This window comes from Platichthys flesus, chromosome 17 (genome assembly GCF_949316205.1).
Source record: "Platichthys flesus chromosome 17, fPlaFle2.1, whole genome shotgun sequence".
Taxonomy (NCBI): Eukaryota; Metazoa; Chordata; class Actinopteri; order Pleuronectiformes; family Pleuronectidae; genus Platichthys; species Platichthys flesus.
The window spans coordinates 12,568,923-12,591,242 of NC_084961.1; the positions used below are offsets into that span (position 1 = coordinate 12,568,923).

The 22,320-nt window shown below is 42.6% G+C and overlaps 1 protein-coding gene across 1 annotated transcript; it reads left to right on the top strand.

Annotated features, from left to right (window-relative positions):
* Positions 1 to 1,148: 1,148 nt before the first annotated feature.
* On the top strand, positions 1,149 to 21,390 carry ptp4a2b (protein tyrosine phosphatase 4A2b). The gene is made up of 7 exons (XM_062409769.1): positions 1,149 to 1,303; positions 16,539 to 16,830; positions 17,148 to 17,256; positions 17,357 to 17,449; positions 17,542 to 17,672; positions 19,527 to 19,601; positions 20,101 to 21,390. Exons 2-7 carry the CDS (start codon positions 16,826 to 16,828, stop codon positions 20,210 to 20,212), a joined length of 525 nt encoding a protein of 174 aa, XP_062265753.1. The 5' UTR covers positions 1,149 to 1,303; positions 16,539 to 16,825; the 3' UTR covers positions 20,213 to 21,390.
* Positions 21,391 to 22,320: the final 930 nt, after the last annotated feature.

The window sequence follows — 22,320 nt, forward strand, 5'->3', positions numbered from 1 at the left end:
ATTCTTCTTACGTCGTATTGACGCCAGAGCCTCGGTGCTGCGTTCAGTGATCTCCGGAAACTCGACTCCACTGCCTACATAGTGCTTGAGGATGCGAGTTCACACGCCAACATCTGCTTTTTGTAGCGGACTGAAATAACAGCTGTTGTTTACTTATGTTGTTATAATAGTGTGCTTCAACAGGGGAGCAAAGGGAGTGACAAGCATTGAACAAATGAGTAGGAAATGTTTGTCACTTATGATTATTACATTTTCTATCCGTCTCTCTGATGACCTTTTTGATTGCGTAACTCTTCTCTAATATATTGTTTATAAGGCTCAAACGTTCAAACGGCCTCACACATATAATTAAATCAGTGTAGTGTTGCCTGTACCGCACAGTGTGCATTTTGACAATTATAATTTAATAATTAATTCTTAGAATAGCCTGAATAAGACAGCAGCTTATAAACATCAAGTCATGTTGAAGGCATTGTAGTGTACTCTCAGAACTACGAATTTCATCAACAAAAACACAGAACGTTTTTAAAAATAAAAATGAAAAATCTCTGTTTAAACATTGTAACCAGAATAAGACAATAGTCTAAATAAGACACTGCCATTTAAACAGCAACAATGAAGACATTGGAATGAAGCCTTTATCTTACTAAGTACAATGTCAAAATTTCTAATAAAAACCGACATATTGACATAAAATAAGAATATCTCTGTTAAATTATATAAACCAGACAGTAGGAAAGAAGTCTAAATAAGAAAATACCGTGTAAACAGCAAATAACACTATACATTGTCAGAGCTACAAATAAAAACAAGAACAAATAATCCCTTTTGAACTTGTCCAAAACTACAAATGTCATCTACAAAATAAATTACAACATTTAAAAAAATTAAATACATAAAACAATTGCAGTTAAATCCCATTAGCCAGATTAGGACAATAGGCTGAATAGGAAACAGCAACTCGTGTTGATGACATTGTGCATTGTCGAGTAACTAGCTAGTGTGTGAAACTGTAGATCTGCAAATTTCACCATCAAAACACGATGCATTTTCACAACAACAAATCTCCCGTGTGAAGAGGTCCCCGCTCCCACCGTGTGGACATGCCGCCCTGAAAGCCACATTTCCCACTGCCCCTGAGGGAGTCTCCGGGCTGAGGAGGCTCCTCCTCGACAACACTTCTCCACTTCCGCCGAGAAGCTGCCACATTGAAGAAGAACACAAACAGCGACCTGACAGCTCTCCACTCTCCCTCCACTTTCTCCGGGGCAGTCACGGGATTTCAATGTTCAGCCTGCTCTTTGTAAGTAGCACGAATGACCCCGAACTGAACTGAAACTAACCGAGATGCCTGAGCTCGTCTTCTCTCGTGTGATCGGACGCGACTGCAGCGGCACTAACCCGCCGGAGTCCGACGCTTAAAAGTTGTTTTCCATATTGTTTGATAATATTATGATCGCTTTGATAACACAGGGGCAGATACAGTGGATTGTGAGCGAGTGGTTGTGTCTGTGTGTAGCCACGTTAACATTAGCTCGACGAGCAAAGCTTGGGCGGTAGTGTTGGGCTACGTACGCTATAAAAAAATGGTGTTGACATTTATTATTATTATTATTATTAACCTAAATCTTCTTTAAGGATATTGGGGTCAGTCACTCGTGTTTATGTTTTAAGTGGCAACTAGCGACAGCTGATGTCTGGGCTTATTGCGAGACGCTGCCGGGAAATGCAAAGTACGGAGCCGAGCTAGCCTGCTAGCTGGTGTAGCCATGCTAGCTTGCTACCAGGGCTAGGGCTATTTCCTAGATGGGGAAGAAGCTCAAGAAAAACAAAACACGACGAATGTGGAATTACATCGACATGCTCTCGTTCGCTTCGAGTGTTGTCGTGAAACACAGCGACGTCGGGTGTCTGATAGTATTGGGTTGTTGTCTCCACTTGACGTCGACTGCAATCATGTAAAAATAAGAGCTAACCCCTAGCTACACAATGAGCTCCGGGTACATCCGTGAAGGTAGCATTCCTCCTGGGCAACATCGAGCTCCGCGTTAACGAACAACGTGGGTGACATGTTAACAGCTGCCTTGGCTAATGTTTAGTGCCGTGGTATGAGGTTTACATTATAACAGGACACCGTGTTTTTCTTGAGCATTTTACAGCTCTGTCACAGTGCTGGTCACGGTGCGGTCTCGACAGGCGTCGGTAGCTGGGGGAAGCTTTGACTTAAAGGTAGATGGCGACCGAGCGAGCTGCCTTCCGCCCTTTGTGACACAATATGGATCCACAGCACGGTTTGCCCATTTGTTTCAAAGCCGTGTGCTAAGCTAACACCCCGACGTCTAAACATAACAACAGTCACTCAAGATATGTAAGGTATGGTGATTGTTTCGCTGCCTTTAGTGTCTTCATTTTATAAGTCAGAGTGCCTCTATTGTCCACTAGCCGGTTTGACCATGTGGAAGTGGAGCTAACCCCGGGGTTAGGTGGGTTCTTTAATTTAGCCGTGTCTTCTTCCCTTTAAAAGAAAGCACCCAAAACCCCATTTTAGCCATGTGGGCTGGAGTGAAATGAGGAAACTCACTCAGTGAGGAAGTTGACCGGAGCAGCTGTGACACTAAAGGCCGCAGCACATTCCCATGCCTCTCAGTTTTCAATACATGACCTTCCAATGGTTTGAGCCTCCTTCTCCGGTAGTAAAACCTCATGGGTGGCTAAAACAAAAGAATAGCACCGAGCACTCCCACCCCGCATTATTGTATGAGTCAATCGTTAACTGGAGTAACAGGTAAGCTAATTATACATTCCTGCTTATGAGTCATTGCAAGGTGACCCATATGACAGGCACTGAGAGAAGACCGGACGCATCGGTCATTAAAACAAACGTGAGGCAATGCCAAATGTACAAAAGACGTGACAGTTGAGATTCTCGTAGTAATCTGTATATTCATTATGCAAATCCCATAATTCCACCGCTTTGTTTTATGCAAAAAAAACAACGGCGTCCACTCGAGTCCTTATGCTCAGTTCGCCTTTTTTTTATGGAGGAAGTAGGTCACTTGAGCCAGTGACCTGCTTTATTTTTTACCTAATTGACACATGATGCACAACTCAATCTAGAAATAGCCTCACTCTGCTCGGTCCACTCAGAGCAGAGGCTGGAAGTGGAATCAGGCCCTGCATAGTGGTAGGCACTCTATCACGAGGCGCCATTCCTCAAGTGAGACCCCCATCATCCCCAGGCCCACTCTCCGAGAAGTGTTTAAATACAAAAACACACAATTTCTTTGTAACACCCCGAAACGGACATCATCATACGTCACTTTGTAATGGCTTTGTTTGCAGAAAATTATAACTAACATCGTTATTTTTGGCATGTATGCTTTGTGTTTGCAAAAAAGCAGTCAAGAGATCTTTCTTCAGAATCTGGCTGATGGAAGGTGCTTCGTCTGAATATGTTTTGTTCTGCTTATGAATAAATTGGTTTATGTTGGAGATCAAGTGTGATACTAGGTGTTTACATGGCTGGATTTCACCCCAGCAAAATGTTAGTTCCTCTGTCTAAAGGCGACATTTAAAAAATAAAGGCTATGTGACAAGAGAGGAAGTTCTTGACCTTGGTTACCGTAACTGTGAAAGGTGATTCCAGTTAACAGTAACATGACACCAGCTTACCAAGCAGAATAATTGAGGTAGAGGAACACCTATGTTGTAGACTGCTGGCATTCAGCCCATCTCGCCACTGGGCGGCTGTGAGTGTTGAAAGCTGGGGTCTGTTTCACCGTGACCAGCTGAACAGATTTAGCCAATTTAAAATCCAGTAATGCCCCTGGGTCTTTGGCTGTGATGAGGTAGAAGGACAAAGGTGTTGGTTTTACTATGTGTTCAAAATTCTTGGCTTTAAAGTTTTGTTTTGAAATTGTCCCAAGAAGAAAGCTGGGATTAAATGCCCACACTTTTCACTTGTCATTTCAAGCCATTGAGTGAAAAACCTCTTTATAATTATGCACCTGTCGCTATGGGCACCTTTATGTCTTTCTTTTGCTTGTGCTTGTTTCTGCTAATGAATCATGTTCTGGTCGACATGGTGTTCGTTTACTGTTGTTGCCACAGTGCTTGGATAAAGCGAAGGCACAAGCTCTGTTGCGCTGGTCTGTGTCTGACAGATTGATGCCTCTTCTAGATGCTGCTGCAAGGCTGCCTACTGAAACTATAGAAACAGGTAGGGATAGGATTTACCTTTTGTTATTAGTGTTTTCAGCCACCTAGTCTAGCTAAAGCCTGCAGGGCTTCAGTTAGCTGGGGAAAACACAGCCCTTTGCCAAAACACGCTATAGTGAAGGGTGGTGGTGTTGTTGTTGTTATTAGAGCTGTTGTTTTTAGGCGTATGCTCACCTTTGCTGATCCAGAAAATGTTCCAGGTTTAAACCAAGTACAGTCGAGAAAAGGCCGGGTTATTACACATAAACAAGCATGCTGTGTTTTCCTACTGCCTGGGCACTGTGTTGTTTCTCGGTAGAGCTTGACTTTTCCTTAATTTCCTTAAGCAGCTTATTAAACACATGCAATGTGTGGGTACCTCTCACAACATGACCTCTCACTAATGTGTTCACTGTGGCCGTAATCTTAAAAAGATGGATTTTCTAGGGGCTATACTAAGACCAGAGGGTATATGTTAAGCTTCTGGTAAAGATACTGGCTTTCGCAGGTTAAAATGTTCCTAGATTAGTGTATATGTGCCATCTACACTGAACCCTGACCCTCTCAAAGGCTGTACCTCCTGCCGCTTCTTCAGCTTTGTGAATGTTTAAAGAGAGCACCGTTGCTCTTCTCTGATCGCTTCACGGGAAGCACCAAAATTCCCCTCAGGAGCACTTGTTGCTACCGCTGGGACAATTGTTGATATGGCAACATGCGTCCCCTGATGCTGCTGTCAGAAGGCCACGTTCGTTTCCAAATGTCAGAAGAATTGATGGCGCGGTGGGACTCTGCACCTCTTGGCAAAATGTGAGCAGACATTCTTCTGTCTTCTGGCCTCTTGCACCGAAACTTACTTTTACTTCAGGCTGTCATGGAATTTTGCAGGTAAATTTTGTTCTTTTGTAAAAACATTTCAAGAATGAAGTTGACCAACAAAAACGCACAACTACATACAACTAGCTTTTGCCAGAATGTAAGACTGGGTGAGGTGGATTGTGAAAGGAAGCACTTTTAGTGTGAATAACCTTTGCGTCGCTTTCTTTAAAACCTGGTTTTAGCATCATTGATTTGTTGGCCAACAGGTAGAGGTGTGACTCATTGCCAACATGTACATATTTCCGCCCAGCCTGCAAGATGTCAACCTGGATACCAAATTTGAGATCTGACATGAGATAATGATTAACCACAGTAGGACAGAGATGGCTTAATATAAGCCCTCGACCATAGTCCAGAATAAACTAGCAACTAACACTTGACTCGTATTGGTGAAGTTGGAGTAGTACTAAAAAATAATCAATCTTGATACACAGAAAGGTATTTTAATGGGGGTACTTTCATACTCTTAGGCTCGTGAAAAGTAATACGTAACCAGCTAGGTGCGCCTCCAGTCGGATGTCTTACACTTTGGTCCCTGATTTAACTGGTAATGAACAGTTCAGCTACTTGGGTAAACCTACCAAGTAAAATAAAAGCATGATCTATCTGTGTTCGTTGCATAGTGGCAGATGCCCTTCTTTTATGTAGTAAATTGAGCCACGTGAATGAGAGAATTTGCTTGAGAAAGTGCGGGAACAAAGGAGAACTACTATAAAATCTGATGCTATCATTATTAATTGGTTATTACATATTCAAGCAAATAACCTAAGTATATGTATTCACCAATGTGAACAAGTTATTTCACACTGTAGTTAAGCTGTTAAGGCGTATCACAAAATAGTTTACTGCCTTCAATCACAGTGTCATCTTAAGGACATAATATAGTTTCTTTGTCTTTTTTGGCTGTTGGCAAATTCTCATTAGCGGCTACAATTTCCAGGCTAAAATTCTCCAGAGCATTTCGTAGTAGTCAGCGATTTTACTACAATACACTGACCCAGTTTTCAGAAAACTGTGAACTAGATTGAAAATATTTACCTAATTGTAAAACTGCACTTCTATGTTGACAAAAGTAATGATCTGGAATAGTAATTGGATTTCCCTTTTAGAACCACATTTTAGACCATCCCTTGTTTGTGTTCTTCTATTTCACTCTGTTGTCAGCAGATAATCAGTTTGTGTCGTCACTCTAAATCCTCATTCAAATCATAGTCAAATGTCAGTGTTATGTCTGGCTTTGTTTAGCTTTCAAATGTAATTGTTTTTCAGGTGCTGGAGTTTAATTTTGTGTTACGTGTGATTAAAAGTGCAATAATGCCACAGCGAGGAGAGAATAGGCCTTTGTCAGGAAATGTTTTTCCTCTTTTCATTCCCGTTTCTAAGGTACCAAGCCCTGGTCTCTTTCAGTCTTTTCCAGAGACGGATCAGTCCTTGTCCCCCCTCGTCCTCCCCCAGGGCGCTATCAGAGGCCTTTGATCGTCACACTGTTTATCTTTGCTCACTCAGAGGCTGCACAGCAGTGTGATAAGTGGGCTTCGCCGTGTGTGAGTGCGCGTGGCGCTGGTGCTGGTCTGTTCACGGAAATAGGGGTGTGTATGGGGTGAGGTGGTGGTGGTGTGGGGGGGTTACATATTCTCTCTACCTATCCTCTACAGGCTGCTTTACAGGGAAAGCAAAGGCCAGGATAACGAGTAATCCACAGGAAGATCAGCTCCTGTCCTCTGGGAGCAGATGAGGTAACCTGTTGTGCCGAATAGGGGACAGAATGAGGATGTCCAAAAAACTTTATGCATTTTTAGTCTGGAAATTGCTGTGTTACACTTGCACAACATACAGTGAGAAAAGAGGATGTAACAATTGACAACTATGAAATTGTAAAAATAATAGTCACATAGGAAGTGAATAGAAAAATATACAAGTGTAAATGTGCAGACAGTAATGTGTCCAGTGTCACATGCTCTATGGCCCTGGAGATTAAGCTCTTAGGTGTGGAGTCTTGTGTCTCGAGGTAACAGAATGCATGGTGTCTCAGTCCATTGCAGAAGGGGGGGGGGGGGGGTGTAAACAACAAACAGGAGTACTCCCTGGGTATGTAGTATGGACATAGTGTAATAGAAAGTTGAGATAATTTCAGTGCTCAACTGCACAGGAACTTGAGTCATAAAGTTGTTAAATATAAATTGCAATTAATCTACACAATTAGCTCTACACGTCAGTAACAGTAATATATTATGCATTGTTAAGATGGACACAGGCTCACAAGTACATTACATATTGCGCCTCCATTGATGAGGCTTACATGATAAGTGGATCTCATCAAACAGATGAAATGATAAAATAACATTCCTTGTGTTTTTGACAAACACTGCAAAAATCTCTGTGGACATAGTTAAATGTTAACAGAGAATTTATTACCATCATGTTATTTATTCATTTGCTTTTAATACACATCTCTTCTGTGCAGTTATGGTACGTGTGGGTTATTCACAACTGGTAAGCAGCTGGGTATCTCAAAATCTTTCATCTGATTTGGGTGGATAAACGTGCTATTATAATCTTTAGATAATATTTGCTTTTGCTTGCAATTGTTAGGAGTTGCAGCAAAAAATTTCTGTAAGTTTGCCAAAGAAAAAAAAAAATGGGAGCTTTGGCTGAGGTGTGGTTAGTGTGCTCTCTGGAACTTGCGTCACTACTGCAGTATCTATACATAACAAATATTTTCTCTGGAAACAAACAGTTTGGATCCAATACTACTTTCTTCTATTTTCATTAGCTAAACTAAACTAAAGCTGTTGGACAGTATCACTAATCTTTCTTCAGGAAACAATCTTTAAGTTAAACTTCTAATGAAGTGCAAAGCACATTATTCTTTTTATCGTGTGAAATTTAAACATCTGCATCAGTGAGGTTATTGTAACAGAGACATCATCTGTCTCGGTTAAATGTGTTTGACTTAAAACATTTGGCTTTGATTGTCCTTTTACTTACCTTGGAGTTTAAGCTCCTCAATGCTGTATTCCTTTAAGATCAGGTGATACTAGTGCTAAGCCATTTGTCAATGCAGCTACCAGTGATGTTTCTAGACTTACACATTTATAGACCACCATTGTTGTGTGAGCAGGTCCAGGTGTGACAGTGCAGTAGATCTATAAATTCAAGGAGGTCTGCTGTGTCATATGTGACTTCAACATATTTCTAGGCTTGATCAAATGCGGTCCACCCACACACGAGCTAAAACAGGAGGAATGTTTGTGGCTGTACAGGCTAGTCTGTTTAAAGTTCTTTTTAAATGTAGTGTTGCCATTTCAGGTTACACTTTGTCAGCAATGGAAGATGTTTGTGTTAATTAATATACATCTGTTACCTTACCTTTTGTCATGGCATTTCTCTGGAATGCTGTTCTTGATATCACTTCCCACAGTGGGTAAGCTGTATATCTTAGGGACCTGCAGTAATGGCACTGTGTAAACCACATGTTTGTTATAACTGAGTGTCTGTGAATGAAAATACAGGCAGGCGGTGCTGCAACTAACAATGACTTCCATAATCAATTAATTTGCCAGTAATGAATCAATAATGTAAAAATAATGAGAGAAATGCCATTTAGCATTCTCCAAGCATGTATTGACACCTCCAGTTTGCTTGTTGTGTCTGATCAACAGCCCTTAACCTAAACATATTAAAGGTACTGTGATATATAGGAAAGAGAAGGATCAAATAATCACATGAGAAAAGCTATTACCAGAGAATGTTGGTATTTTTGCTTGAAAATGTAGTGAAGTCCTACCCTGGATAGAGGATTGGTCAAGTTGCTTGTAGTTGAGGCAGCATTCCCCACTCAGATATAATTAAGTTTTGCAATGTTCTTCCTGCTCTACCTGCACAGCAGGTGAGGTAAAATGCCTTTCCTAGAACATTTTTGAATAAACGTCTACCACTTCTTCCCAGAGCCATGGCTCCCTTCTCAGAAACCCATAGGCGGGCACGTTATCAGAATTCAGTCAACAAAGCATGAGGCCTCACAGAATCTAGTGACTTAAAGTATCACTTTCAGCCTGAGGCTCTTGTTTGCGAATCCCAGGAGTGTGCAGCTCATGAGAGGGAGGCACAGCAACAGTTTGGGATCGCTGCTGGAGTTCAGTTTTTTTTTAAATATATAAGCTTTCTCTTCTCCATCTCTCAATGCTGTCTTGTCCAGACATGCCTAGGGATTTTAGTGTTGTGCTTGTTACACTAGATAAACTGGCATGGCTCAGAAAAAAGGGCAGAGGCTTAACTAGTGCAGCTTATTTTAATTCTGAGTATGTGTTTGCTCTGTTGCACGTCTGTTTGTCTTTGTGTGTTTTTTAAGTATGACTGATGGTGAGGGAGAGGTGTGCACACTCTTTCCTTTATGTGTGCACTGTTTGCAGAATGCTGTGGTGACCTATCACCATACCCCTCATTTACGGGCCCTTTTTGGTCCGTGAAGTTAATGCTGTAATCTAATGACCTACTGAGGGCTTCTCATATACTAATACTTGAAGTTAAACAAAATTTGTGAGGAAAGAAAACCAGTATGGGTTGTGGGTGTGTGTCATTTCACAATGCAGCTGCACCTTCCCACAAGGCTAGATTCTGATGTGCTTCTTAATGAGAAAAACACTCTGGGTGAAAAGGAGTGACACACGCGTGGAATAGCGAGTTTGTGGTAATAAGAGCTGACAGTCACAGGTGTCTGTGTGTTGACAAGAAAACCATGTGATCTCCGCATCGCAGGTAATACATAATGTGGAGGATTTTTTGCTCCTGTAAACACATTTGTGAAGAGAACCTCCCGCTGCATTGTGCATGTGTGAAAGGCAGCCTGCGGTTCAACTCTGGATTTATCCGCTGGTTATGTCTGTAAACGGGTCAAGTTTCAGAAAATGTATATTTACCCAGGTCTGTACAAATGGCCTCAGGCCCATAAGAACATCCCCTTTTCAATGTGTGAAAAACACCATAAAAAGGGTGTGTGTGTCAACAAGGCTCATATAAGGCTGGCCTCTGCTCAACTTTTCCCTGTCACCAAATCCCTAAGCTCTGCTCAACCAGCCGCTGCTGTTTTTCATTCTCATAAACCAGGATTGGATTGAAATGGATGAATGGGGCTTCCTTTTATCTCTTGTTGCTGCGAGACATGAGTTGTGTTGAGGATGGCTCCAATTTGAGAAATCCACGCACTTAGCCAATCAGCAGCATTGACGTCACTGCATGGGACCAGCTGGACCATTCAGCAGGTGTGATGTATCGCAGTCACTGGCACTACCAATCTCTTGGCTTGACTGTGTTTTTAGTTTGTCTCTTACTTTTTTTGCTCCTATTTGGCTTATCCATTGTTATGTCCTCTTGAGAATTTTTCTTTAGTCCTACTGGTTTTTCTCCATGTCACAATTCCTTTGGCGCTGTCCCTCTTGACATTTCCATGGATATAAATTATCTCTTATTTGGTAATCACTGCAGCCAGAGTAATGAGGAAATGCTTTTGTGACACCTCATTTCACTTCCAGCCAGACTGCTTTCTCTACATTTGGTTTTCAATATTACCTCTTAAACACTGCTTGGTGAGTTTAAGATCAGGCAGTGTGAAGGAAAATAAATATGTCTCTGACACCTCGCCTTAATGCGGGTGTGTAATTTTGTTAATGAAAGTGTGAAGCTGAGTCATCAGCCCTTACAAAGTAAAAGGAGAGGTGTGTGCTGTGGAGGAGAGGTGTGTGCTGTGGGTGTTGCAAGCAGGTTGTATCTGGGGCAAGTGTATCAGGGCCTTAAGCCTGAAACATGCTTCTGCGACTGCGTCTGCGTCTTTTCACGCCGCTGTGGCGCAAGACTCGTTTTCATTCATGCTTCCCCAACCGTTGCGCGTCTTACAAGGCAATTCCGCGCCAGAACACTAGGCGGAGTAATGCTTTTTGTCGAGACGACCTTAGAGACGCCTTCTTTCTTCTTCGTCGATTGTTTATTTACATAGCCACTGCGGCTCCTCGTAGCCTTTTTCTGGCGGACAAATCCGCCAGTCAGTGACAGGTTTTACAAGTGATCATACCATCGGATATCTTCTGCCAAGTGCTCTTCTATTTGGTCCATATTCGTTCTTCTAAATCTTCCGTGATTTCTGCCGGTATTATGGGGCATGAAACCGGAAATGCAGCTCCAGAAGGGATGTAGAGCAGACCAATCACAGCCTTGCGGGCTGAGTGAGCTTGCGGAGCTTTGCCGTAAATTTTAGAAAAGGGGGTCGACACCCGTCAGCACGTAAGGAGGGATACATAAGCACGTAAGGGACCCGGAAGGGCTCTTGCGCTTACGGGCCCGTGAAAACGCAGAAGCATGTTTCAGGCTTTAATCTTTTCTTTTGCTGTGCATACTGCTCTCACCCCAAGGAGAACAGGGGTTTCCTCCCTCCCTCCTCTTCTCAAAGTCCATCCTGCCATGGATGACAGGCACTCCCCCTGCCCCTTGACTCGGCTCCCACACATCAAATTACCCTCAAGCTGCTTCAAGGCAGTACAGTCTGGTCATGCCCAGTCTGGCTCCAGACAAAACATCAGTAAGACTCAAGCACAACCTCAGACCACCAGACATGGCTGGATGTAACACTAACATCTTTCACTATGGGGGATGAAGACACACTAAGGCGTTCCACATTTTGTGCAAAACAGCCTGACGTTTTGCCACGGTGCCCCTGTACATGCCGTATCCAGACATTGGAGCTCATTTGCTCCCGTGACTGTCTTTTTTTCTTTCTAAATTTAGAACAACCCTGTTGCCGCTTTGGTGAATCTTGGCACATTATAGGCTATTGATTGAAGCTGGGGCTCCTGCCAGCTATCAGGTAACGGCCCAACCTGCCCACGGCAGTAGTACTGGTGGTGAATTCCTTAACAAGTAAAAGGTTTTCGGTTAGCACTCCCACTGCAGCAGTTCAGTCTCTCTTTCTGCACTTTACACCTTACGTGGCTGTATTCCAACCTTGTGCTACTTCTCAGGTGTATAAACTTGATAGTGGACAGCTGCCTCCATCTCATTTATTGATAATTAAACTTGACATGTCGTGATTCTTTGCTCGACACGTCGATGAATCATTCTAAAATGATGAGTTGGCATGAGCAGTTGCACGAGACCCATGACCCAGTTCCCATTCGTTTGCCGCTTTATCACCTGTTTAGGTTTGCGTGTCCCTCTTCTGTTCTGAGATACTGCGCTCCCTATCAGCTCGTACTGCTACCCTCTGCTCTCACAGTGCCCTTCTCTCTCTCTTTCTGTTCTTTCTCCTTAGTCACGGTAGGTGGTTTCTGGGAGAGACCAGCTGATTTGGGAAGGTCTCCCTATCAGTGCGTCCCCCTCCCCACTCACTCCCCTACCCCTCCACTTGCAGTTCTAGTCCAACATTTGAACACGTGATTAGGAACAGGGCACCAAGGGAGTTTTCTCCGGGCCTCTGCCTTTACTCTGTGACCTTTCTCCCAGTTGAGTATATACAGTATACTTGTACATAGCCACATGCACAAATGGCCCAAATGTACTTTACCAGAAGTGTTATATTAGAGGCCGTTTTAATGTCAGATTTGGCCCCTTAATATGTGCCCTGTCTTTTTCATATTGAATATCAAGCCTTATTGAACTGCCAGATTTCGGACTGAGGCTTGATCGTACTTTCCAGGTGACAGCAAAGGTCATGTAATAGAGTAAACAAGCCAAGGTATCCATCTGAGCTAATGTCTGCTTACTCAGCTAATAAGTTGCTTTGATCGGTAAATTCACCACCTCTAAGCAGAAGATACAGAACAAGTTTTCTATGAGGATAAGCAGGCCTCCGTCTTACCAAGATTCAACCAGGGTTCATTTCGTACCCGTCAATGACATCTTTCCAGAGTAGACGTGATGACTGCCATGTAGTGGGAGGGTTTAACCCAGAGAGCAGTGTGAAAGCGAGGAGTGCTCACTCTGCAGATACTTCGGGGTACCAAAATATATTGATGCTCCGCTGCACACTTACAAACACTTGTTTAGCAATCCTCACAGCTGTGTAGTTCATCACACACAAGAAAACATAGCTTCATTGGCACCTGTCACTGTAGCTTCATCACTAAAATAGAATATGATGAGTGGTGATAAGATGCTTTACATTGCTTTTAGATCAGTTTTCAAATTTCATACCAACATTTCACCTGATAATAGTGGCTGTGTACTGGAATTGAATTTGCTTACTTAAAGCGAAATTGAACTTTGAGGACTTGTCTTAAGAATTGAAATAAAAAACTTTGTTACAACTTGTCTTCTATTATAGAAAACTGGCTCCCTAGGTGGCTTGTACTGTTGGTGGTTCAATTAATTTTTAGTATTAGCAATTAAACACAAAAGGAACATCCATCACCCAGTCTAAAGCTTTCAAGTCTTGAGTAAACAATGTGTCTTGTTTCCTGTGTGGTTAAACGTGTCTATTCGCTTCAACAAACAGATTCGACGTGCATGTAAGTGCGTTTGGTTTGTCCTTCCTGCATCTGTGCACTGCCTCACTGCAGAGCCAGTTTGCATTTCAGAGTGATTTGCATGCGTTCCCTGAGAGGCTGGCAGACTGTGTTTTGAGCTTGATCTTACCAAGGTTTACGCTCTGCTCCTTTGACAGGCGTGTGCTCAAGGAGGACGAGAAGGCATCTCTTTCACTCATCTGCCGTCAAATCTTGAATTTCATTGGATGAAACCTCTAGCTCTCAGTTGACTACTAAATATTTCTACTCTCCATCAATGCAGTACGAGTATGTTGGATTTAACAGTTGAACATTGTGAAGGGATGACAGTCAACACAGACAGTACTTACAGTATAATTGCACTGTTGGCCATTGCTCATACTTCCTGCCTAAAAGTGATTTGTTTCCGTTCATACGTGTTAACCCTGAAGTGGTGATTTGATCTTCCTTTTTGCCTCAGTAACCCCTGCTATTGGATGTGGCTAAGACACTTACTGTATAAAGTCACTTTGAGCCTCTAGGCAACCTTCCACAATATTGATGTTTTTTTTTTATCTTTAAGCTTAAGCTGTCCACACTGTATCTGTCAATTCCCTTGTTCTTCAGTGTTTCCTCTATATGTCTCAGTCCGCTCTCTCCTCTCCACCATCCATTTTCACAGGTGACAACACATGTTGATCACCCCCTTCTCCATCCTTTCTCATCTCTGGAGGATTAGACGCTGATTAAAACAAACCTATTAGCTCTGTTACCCTTTGTCCAAGCTTTAGCTGCGTACATGCAGCAATGCCATATTGTGTTCAGGACAGAGGTGGTAATTAAAGGCCTTACAGAGGATATCAGCCGTCTCACACGGGGAAAAAGAAGAAATCAAAGCTGTTTCGACTGGCCCTTTGGCTATTGCCAAGTACAAAAGATGAAGGGGAGAATAGATACATTTAGAGGGTGAGCTGATACATCTTTTACAGAGGCTCTGTGGTTGGCAGGTCATTGAAAGGATAAGTTACAGAGGAGTAGTTAGTTGGAGCAAGAGGAAAAAAGGGAGATGGTTGTAGCGACATTAGGTTGCAAGAAATTACTGCTTTCGGGTTTTAGCTGCACTAGAACTCAAGCAGGTGGGTTTGAGCGACAAAACAATCGGAATGCACTTTCATACAGTATAATATCCTGAGTAAATTGTGTCAGAGTAAACATGGGAATGGAGGGAGTACAGAGAATACTGTGTCAATCTCAAGGAGGTGGGAAGAGGGAGCATGGGACTTGAAATACTTTGGCTGTTTGAAGCCTTGCCCACCCTGTAATCCTCACCTTGTGACTACTGCCTGTGACACAGTGCTAAAGTCCAAGCCCTTTCTCTCTGGTGCCCTCCTACTCCCCACGTGTACGCAGCAGACACAGTGACAGCCAGCTCTCGTCATCCCCCTTTGTAACCTCCCTCCTGTGTTGCTCTGAGACGGTTCCAACCAGTCTGTGGCGGCTGGGTTTAGACTGTCAAGGACTTGGCACAGTTGGCCTGACTGCTCCCTGGCTGGTTACAGACCAGACATTACCTGTTCTGTAAGACACCCTTGTGCGCTTGTTTTTTCACTCCATACTGTGCATATTATTAGTTTCCATTTTGGTGACAGGGGGTTATTGAAATAGTGATGTAATCCAAAGGTGTAGTCGGGTCATAGCAGACTTTTTAAAGCTGAATTGTGGGACTTGAAGATACAAAATTGTTTGTTACATTCAAGCCTTTAAACAAAGCAGGGCTCTAAACTAACTCTTTATACTAGGAGAACTGTCGCCCTGTGCTGAAGATTTGAGGAGCACAAGCACAGTACAGCACGCTTCTACTTGTAGTAGGGCCTTCTAGCTCTTTTGCCCTGACTGAACCTCATCTGTACAGACACTTTGGCATCAAGCTTGTTCCCTCAAGACTTATTCTTATCAGGTCCTCCTCTGTCTCAACATGCAGGGACCCTGCATGAATATTCAGTCTGACATTAGAAATATTATAATATCTTCAATAAAAAAAAACATAAACAAATAAAATGGACGATATGGCTCTGTTAACAAAATATGCTCTTGAATAAATATTAACATTTGGCACAGTGTTATGTGTAACCCGCTCGGTAAACAAGATGGTTATGATTTAGATGACAAACTTACGATCATGTACTTAGTTAATAATCAATGGTGTCGGATCAAGAATCTGTGTCGTACCTGACACTTTTATGCTGAGTCCTGGCTTCGCGCGTCACGTCTCTTGTTGTACTGAGCGCGCACACAATGTTGAAGTCTTATTTTTCATTATGTTTAAATGCAGCCACATAAACTCTGGAGTGAATCAAACAAAAACTAAGTTACTTTATGTACTGATCAGGTCCTAATAACCTGTGATGATTGTTGGGTTTTATGAGTTAAAGTGGGTGCAGGTCAGCAGTAGTGTTGAGGGAGGACACAGGAAACTCCAGCACGGTATAAACCAACTGCTGCTTCTGCTCTGATCACTTAGCAGCTGCGCTGATCATTGCGTGTGAGTGGGTGGGGGCGGGGTCCCAGGGCCTGTTTGTATGTATGTATGCTGGTGTGTGTGCGTGCGTATATAGACTCCACCCCGATCTTAGTCAGAAGAGACTGGGAGCACACAAACAAAATGTCTTGCAAAGAAGTTAATACAGGTTAAGCCTGTCAGTACCAGGTACATCACTCTGTATGTTGGAGATTTAAATTCAATGTCTGTGGGGACATCCCTGCAGTGGTAGCGCTATGTTTTGCATCTGTTTTGTAAACCAACCAGCAAAGATTGCTTTGATAGAGCTGCAGTGAAGAGCAACTCCAGGTGTCTGTAGCCACTGAGGTTTGGGTAGGGGATAGCAGCTTTATGTGCGAGTTGGACAATTGATGCGTCAAATGTTAATCAGCACTAGTTTCAATTAAAATAGCTTAATCTGTTCTTCCTCTTCTTTTTTTCTCTTCTCCTCATAGAATTTCTGTGTTGACTTGAGCCATACCTATATGGCGTGTGTGAGCGGAGAATTCTGCCAGGCACAGCACCTCACCTCTGTGGAGAAGTGAATCGGCCGCCCCCTGAGGGACTACGCTACCCAGAAACCCCCCTGATTGCCAGCAAGAGGAACTGCAGACTCTTCCAAAGGCCCTCCTGGGATATTGCGTAGTCCTTGGCCCGACCGCCCTGCCCTGCCTCAACCAATACGAAAGATCTTTGCTCTCTTCTTTCTCCTCAAACAGCCAATCACAAACAGCTCTCCTGAATGGGGTAAACTGATTGGATGACTCCTGGATATTATCTCCATCTTTTTCTCCTTTTCTTTTTTATTCTTTGATTTTTTTTGTTTTGTGTTAATTAATTTTTTACATCCCGGAGTACCGTGGACTAGTTTATCCTTTTTGTTACCTTTCTCTGTGTACATCATCCTGTAGTTGTCATCCTGATCCATCATTATCCACGTGTTATCAATTTTATTTATTCTACCATTTTCCTGAATTCATTAATCTCCTAGCAGTCTTTGCTGACTTCTGAGCCAAAAGTCGCTTTTGTTTTGTAAGAGTATTGTATTGTAATTGTTTTTTAAGCCGTCTCGCCAACATGAACCGCCCCGCTGCAGTCGAGATTGCCTACGAGTGCATGAGGTTCCTCATCACCCACAACCCCACCAATGCCACGCTCAACAAGTTCACCGAGGTACGCCCTCGCCTGTCCGTCTGTGCCAGTGTGCCTCTGTGTCGTTTGTTAGTTCTCCTGCTTGAATTTATCTCTCTCTCTCTCTCTCCATATCCGTCAGGACCTGAAAAAGTTTGAGGTGAACACATTGGTGAGAGTTTGTGATTCCACCTACGACAAGGCTCCGGTGGAGAAGGAGGGGATCCAGGTCCTGGTAAGAGTTCACTCGAAGGTCCATTTCTGGCAGCCTTTCTTATTGTTAGTTTCTCATGTCCAACTTTATCTCGCTTCCTATGTCTCCTCCAGGACTGGCCCTTCGATGATGGCGCCCCTCCTCCCACTCAGATTGTGGACGACTGGCTCAAGCTGCTCAACACCAAGTTTCGAGAGGAGCCTGGCTGCTGCATCGCTGTGCACTGCGTGGCAGGGCTCGGCCGGTGAGTAACTACCACCACTATGTCTCATCTTTTGGATTGTTGGTCCACTGTGGCAAAAAAACTACTTTCCAACTACAAAGTAAACCTAGTTGCGTCATTAGAGTAATGTGCATTTAAACATGGATCAGGTTGGGACATTGAATATATGATGGGATCCAACAAATTCAAATGCAGTGGCACATATATGAAGTTTCATCAGCTTTCCTTTTTTGTGAGGTTAGAATTAATTGGAAGGGCAACAACAAAAACCATCTTCTTCTCCCCAGTGTAACGCTGACCCTATCTCTCTCTCGTCTGCAGTTTCCCCTTCCTGTTAGTATTATCTGGTGTCTGATTATCTAGTGGGATTCCTCTGTTTAAGTGCACAAACCAGTCTATTTCACCTCCACTGGGACAAAGTGAATCATGAACAGTCATGTGGCACCTGTAAGAGTCTGTACACACACGGCCAAAGAACACATTTATTTATTAAATGTTATCGAAATAAGGCCACATCCACATTTCCTCCTTCTATTTCATACTTATTACTTCACACAGTTTAGTTTGCCTCCACTAAATGTGCAGCGTTGTACCTACATTTCCTGTTCTTCTGTGTCTAATGTTAAAATGCACACAAGTGATTCTTTCAGGATCCTTACCGGTTGTCCGCTTTCTGTTCCTGTTATTGCTTCGTAAACAGCTGCTTGAGTTTTCTATCAATAGCGACGACAGCCTGTTGCTGTGGCCTCAGCAGAAAGAGAGGCAATTACATTTGCATGTGATCTGTCTGTTGGTCATGAGGCTGCACAGGCGATGTACAGATAAACAAATTCACTGGGCCGATGTGACAGTGAATTTTATTAGAACAAATTATGCTGACTCAATATAAGTGTGAAAACAAAGACAGCAGGAGCACATGACATAGGCGAGCTAGTGTGAGAACGCCTTTGTTGACCACATGCGTAAAATAAGCCAATCACTTCTTGATGGCTTCAAGCGCTTTGCATCGCTGTGGCCTTTGGGAAGTTTTATAATTAGCAGGATTGGTCAAACTGGCATTTGCCTCTTTTTTTTCTTCCCTATGCTGTGTTTACTGCAGTCATGTGGGTTTTTCCATCGCCTTACAGTCTGATCCACTTCACACTAGTCGACACTTTCTTAAGGCCTCAATTGTACTTGTTTGTGTGGATGTGCGCAACAGCATCTGTGGACACCACAGCCTCAAAGTTGTTCCTAGTATACGTAAAGTTTGCCAGTTCACCAGACGTCTGCAACAAGATCTTCGTCACGCGGCCCAGCCCTTGCATACCCTCAGATGTGGAATGCCCTCAGCGTGGGAGGCTGCAGCTATTTGCCCTGTTGTTGTTTGTTATTTTCTTTAAGCATATTCTCACCACATTTTTATCTTCGAATTTTTCTTTCAATCCTTTTCTGTCTCGCATGCCGCTCCTCGAATTGTGTGTGTGAGAAAAGCCACTTGAGTAAATGTTCAGTCAGCGCAGGAGCTAACCGGCCAAGTTTTCCGACAAACCTTTTTTTTCTTTCTCCCCTTCACTCAATCCCTCTTGGCGATAAGGGAGAAGGTTGTCTTACTGTAACTTATCAGAGTTATGTGTGTGTGAGGCTCGGGGTGTGAGCGCCGCACCTCAGCAGGGCAACGGTGAACTTGTGTGCCCCTGCTGATTTCCCAGACCTGTTTCCCAGGTTTAAACAACCCCATCCCTCCTCAACAGTATTACTATGGAACCATGTGAACCCTGGCATTCAATCCTGTGTCTCTTTCTCTCTCTCTCTCTCTACCTCTCTACCTCTCTCTCTCTCTACCTCTCTCTCTCTCTCTACCTCTCTCTCTACCTCTCTCTCTCTACCTCTCAGAGCTCCAGTCTTGGTGGCCTTAGCCCTCATTGAAACTGGGATGAAGTATGAAGACGCTGTGCAGTTCATAAGGCAGTAAGTACCCTTCTTTACTTTTCTGCCCAAAGGCTTTAAGAAGAAAATATAAAATTGTCCTAAGTGAGTAAATATTTGAAATATGTGTAAATTGTATGAAAAAGCAATACTTATGCAATACTTAAACTGTAGTTTAAGATTGTTTATTGGATAAGACCTCTAGGTTCTCTACTTTGTTGAAAACTTCAGAGCGTTGGCTTTGGCCTGTCTTAAGTTTGCAGAAAACTAGGAAGTGTTAGTCTTGAGTCTGGTTATGCCACCAGAGACAAAATTGCACCAAAAATTTCACCTGCTAAAGGATTAGTCCAACATTCAGCAAACGTTGTGCTTTTGGCCTTGCAGAGACTCCAGGAAGTTACTGACCCGAAACTAGTCTGGCACACAAACCCTGCATAGCAGCATATTGCATTTCGTAATCACTGTAGTGTGTTAAATATAGTGCATTGATTGTGGATCGCGTTGTGTTGATTTTCTCCATCTCCCCTCTGATCTTTCCCAGGAAGAGACGTGGAGCCTTCAACTCCAAACAGCTCCTCTACCTCGAGAAATACAGACCCAAAATGCGTCTGCGATTCAAGGATACCAACGGCCACAACTGCTGTGTGCAGTAGGCTGCCTGTCAGTTTATCTTTCTTATGTGCATCTAGTGGGGGAATCTCCCAAGAAGGGGAGATGAAAAAAAAAAAAATATGAAGAGAGTGCTATCAGTAAATATTGTGATGATATGTTCACACTGAGTCATGGTAAATTGATCCGAGAGCAAGCGAGCGATGGTATGAATGAATCCAGATCTGGGGATCCACCAGCTGAACCAATGAATGGAAGGTCAAGCACACAGATCGGCCCGCCTCCCGGTTACACTGTACAACCACGGGCCACAATTATTCTTTTTTAACTTGAGTCCATCCTTTTTTTTTTCTGTTTTTTTTTTTTTTTTTTTTTTTCAGTTGAAATCATGGGATACCATTTTCCATTTTGTGAATTTTTATTTTGACACAAACAGTCGTGATGAAAAGATGTTATGTTCAATGAAATTCTGAATTTTATTTCCCAAGAATTAATGATATTATGATTAGGCCAGAATAATGTACCTTTTTAAAAACATTTTTAAACTCGAACACACATTGTGATTGTCCATTTTTGGTATTGGGTGTTTATTTTTATTTTTTTTTGCACAGAAACTCAAAGGTTCACCTGAAAATGCAGTAATTGTTTTCCTTTTACCCATCACTTGCTTAAAGTCACTTTCATTTTAGGGGTTCACTAAGTTTGAATATGTCTGCAATATTTATTCACAAACATGCTATGTGTGGCAGTTATGAGTTTGGCAGGGGCAAGGACTTTTTGTCATCCAATAGTTTTTTTTTTTTTAGCCTTGAGAGCCATGTCTGTTTTTTTATTTTTTATTTTGTTGGAGTGCAATAATCAGTCCACCTCAGATAAGCCCACCAAACCCTGCTGAGAATCCATACACACAAACACACATACACTTCAGACACTCATTCAGGCAGTTAAAGAGGAAAAAAAGCAAGCGCAACTCCTACAACAGGTACTTCTCCTGCTTTCATTCATTCTCTGTAATGGGGCTACAATAGGACTTCCCTAATTATGCATATTTAAACTTGCGCACACACACACACATACACACACACAGAGCCTAAGATCCAATCTGAAAGACAAGGTGGAGAAGAATGAAAATGGTCAGTTTTTTATCATTGTACCCATTTTGAAAACATCCCCAATTCGTATTGGTTCTTACAAGATAAATAAATTGAAATAAAAAGCATAATTGTCTTTTTTTTGTCTGCCTCGTTTGCACACATAAGTGGGCTGTCTGCAGCGTACGAATGCTCTTTCATGAGTTATATTATGTTGACAATGATAAACAACAATTAATATTGCTGGATAAATAGCAGAGAAGCTTACATGTTCTGACTGGAAGCTGCTTTGTTATATTTGAGTAGCAATGCTTTTTAATTTTATTTTTTTTTTATACAGACCCAAAATCAGTCTCCTGAATTGATAAAAGTAAAAAGTAAAGGCCTCACAAGGAATTGTCATTTTCTTTTCATCCTGCTGACTTTAGAAGCAGAGCTACGATGCTCTCCCTTCACAGTGAGAAACACGGTGTTCCCCAGACACGGTGGGCTCATTAGACATCCCAGTCAAAAGCTGCCCTACATGTCCTTTCCCCGGTGGAAAGTGAGTCAGCAGCATGTGGAACGGCACAGGACACCGTGGTACTGAGAAATGACTCATAGCCTGAGCTGTTAATCACGACTCCTGCCACCACGTGAACTGACAGAAAGGGCCCCATCTGCTGTTCAAATCCAGTCATGGCAGAAATTCTTCATCATTAGGGTAAATGGTGTTTCCAAGGAGTAACATTAACCTTACAGATGAGTAGAAACACGTAAGAGGCATTGTGCAATAGGGAGTTGCAATAAAATGGTTGTGACGTTAAAAGGAATATAGTGTTTTTAGTTCCCAGAAGATTATTCATGAAATATTCTGACCTCACCAACAACAATTGCCCACAAACTAATAAATCCACATGACAATAGAGCCTTTGCTGTTTAGACTTATAATCGTAGGAAGATCAGAGGTGGGCGGATAACATTAATGATGGCTCCCTTCCAATGATGCCAAATCCATGGATGTCGCCCACGTTACGTCATGTTGTACAGCAAGGATGAATGCTTTTATGTATTCCGGTACT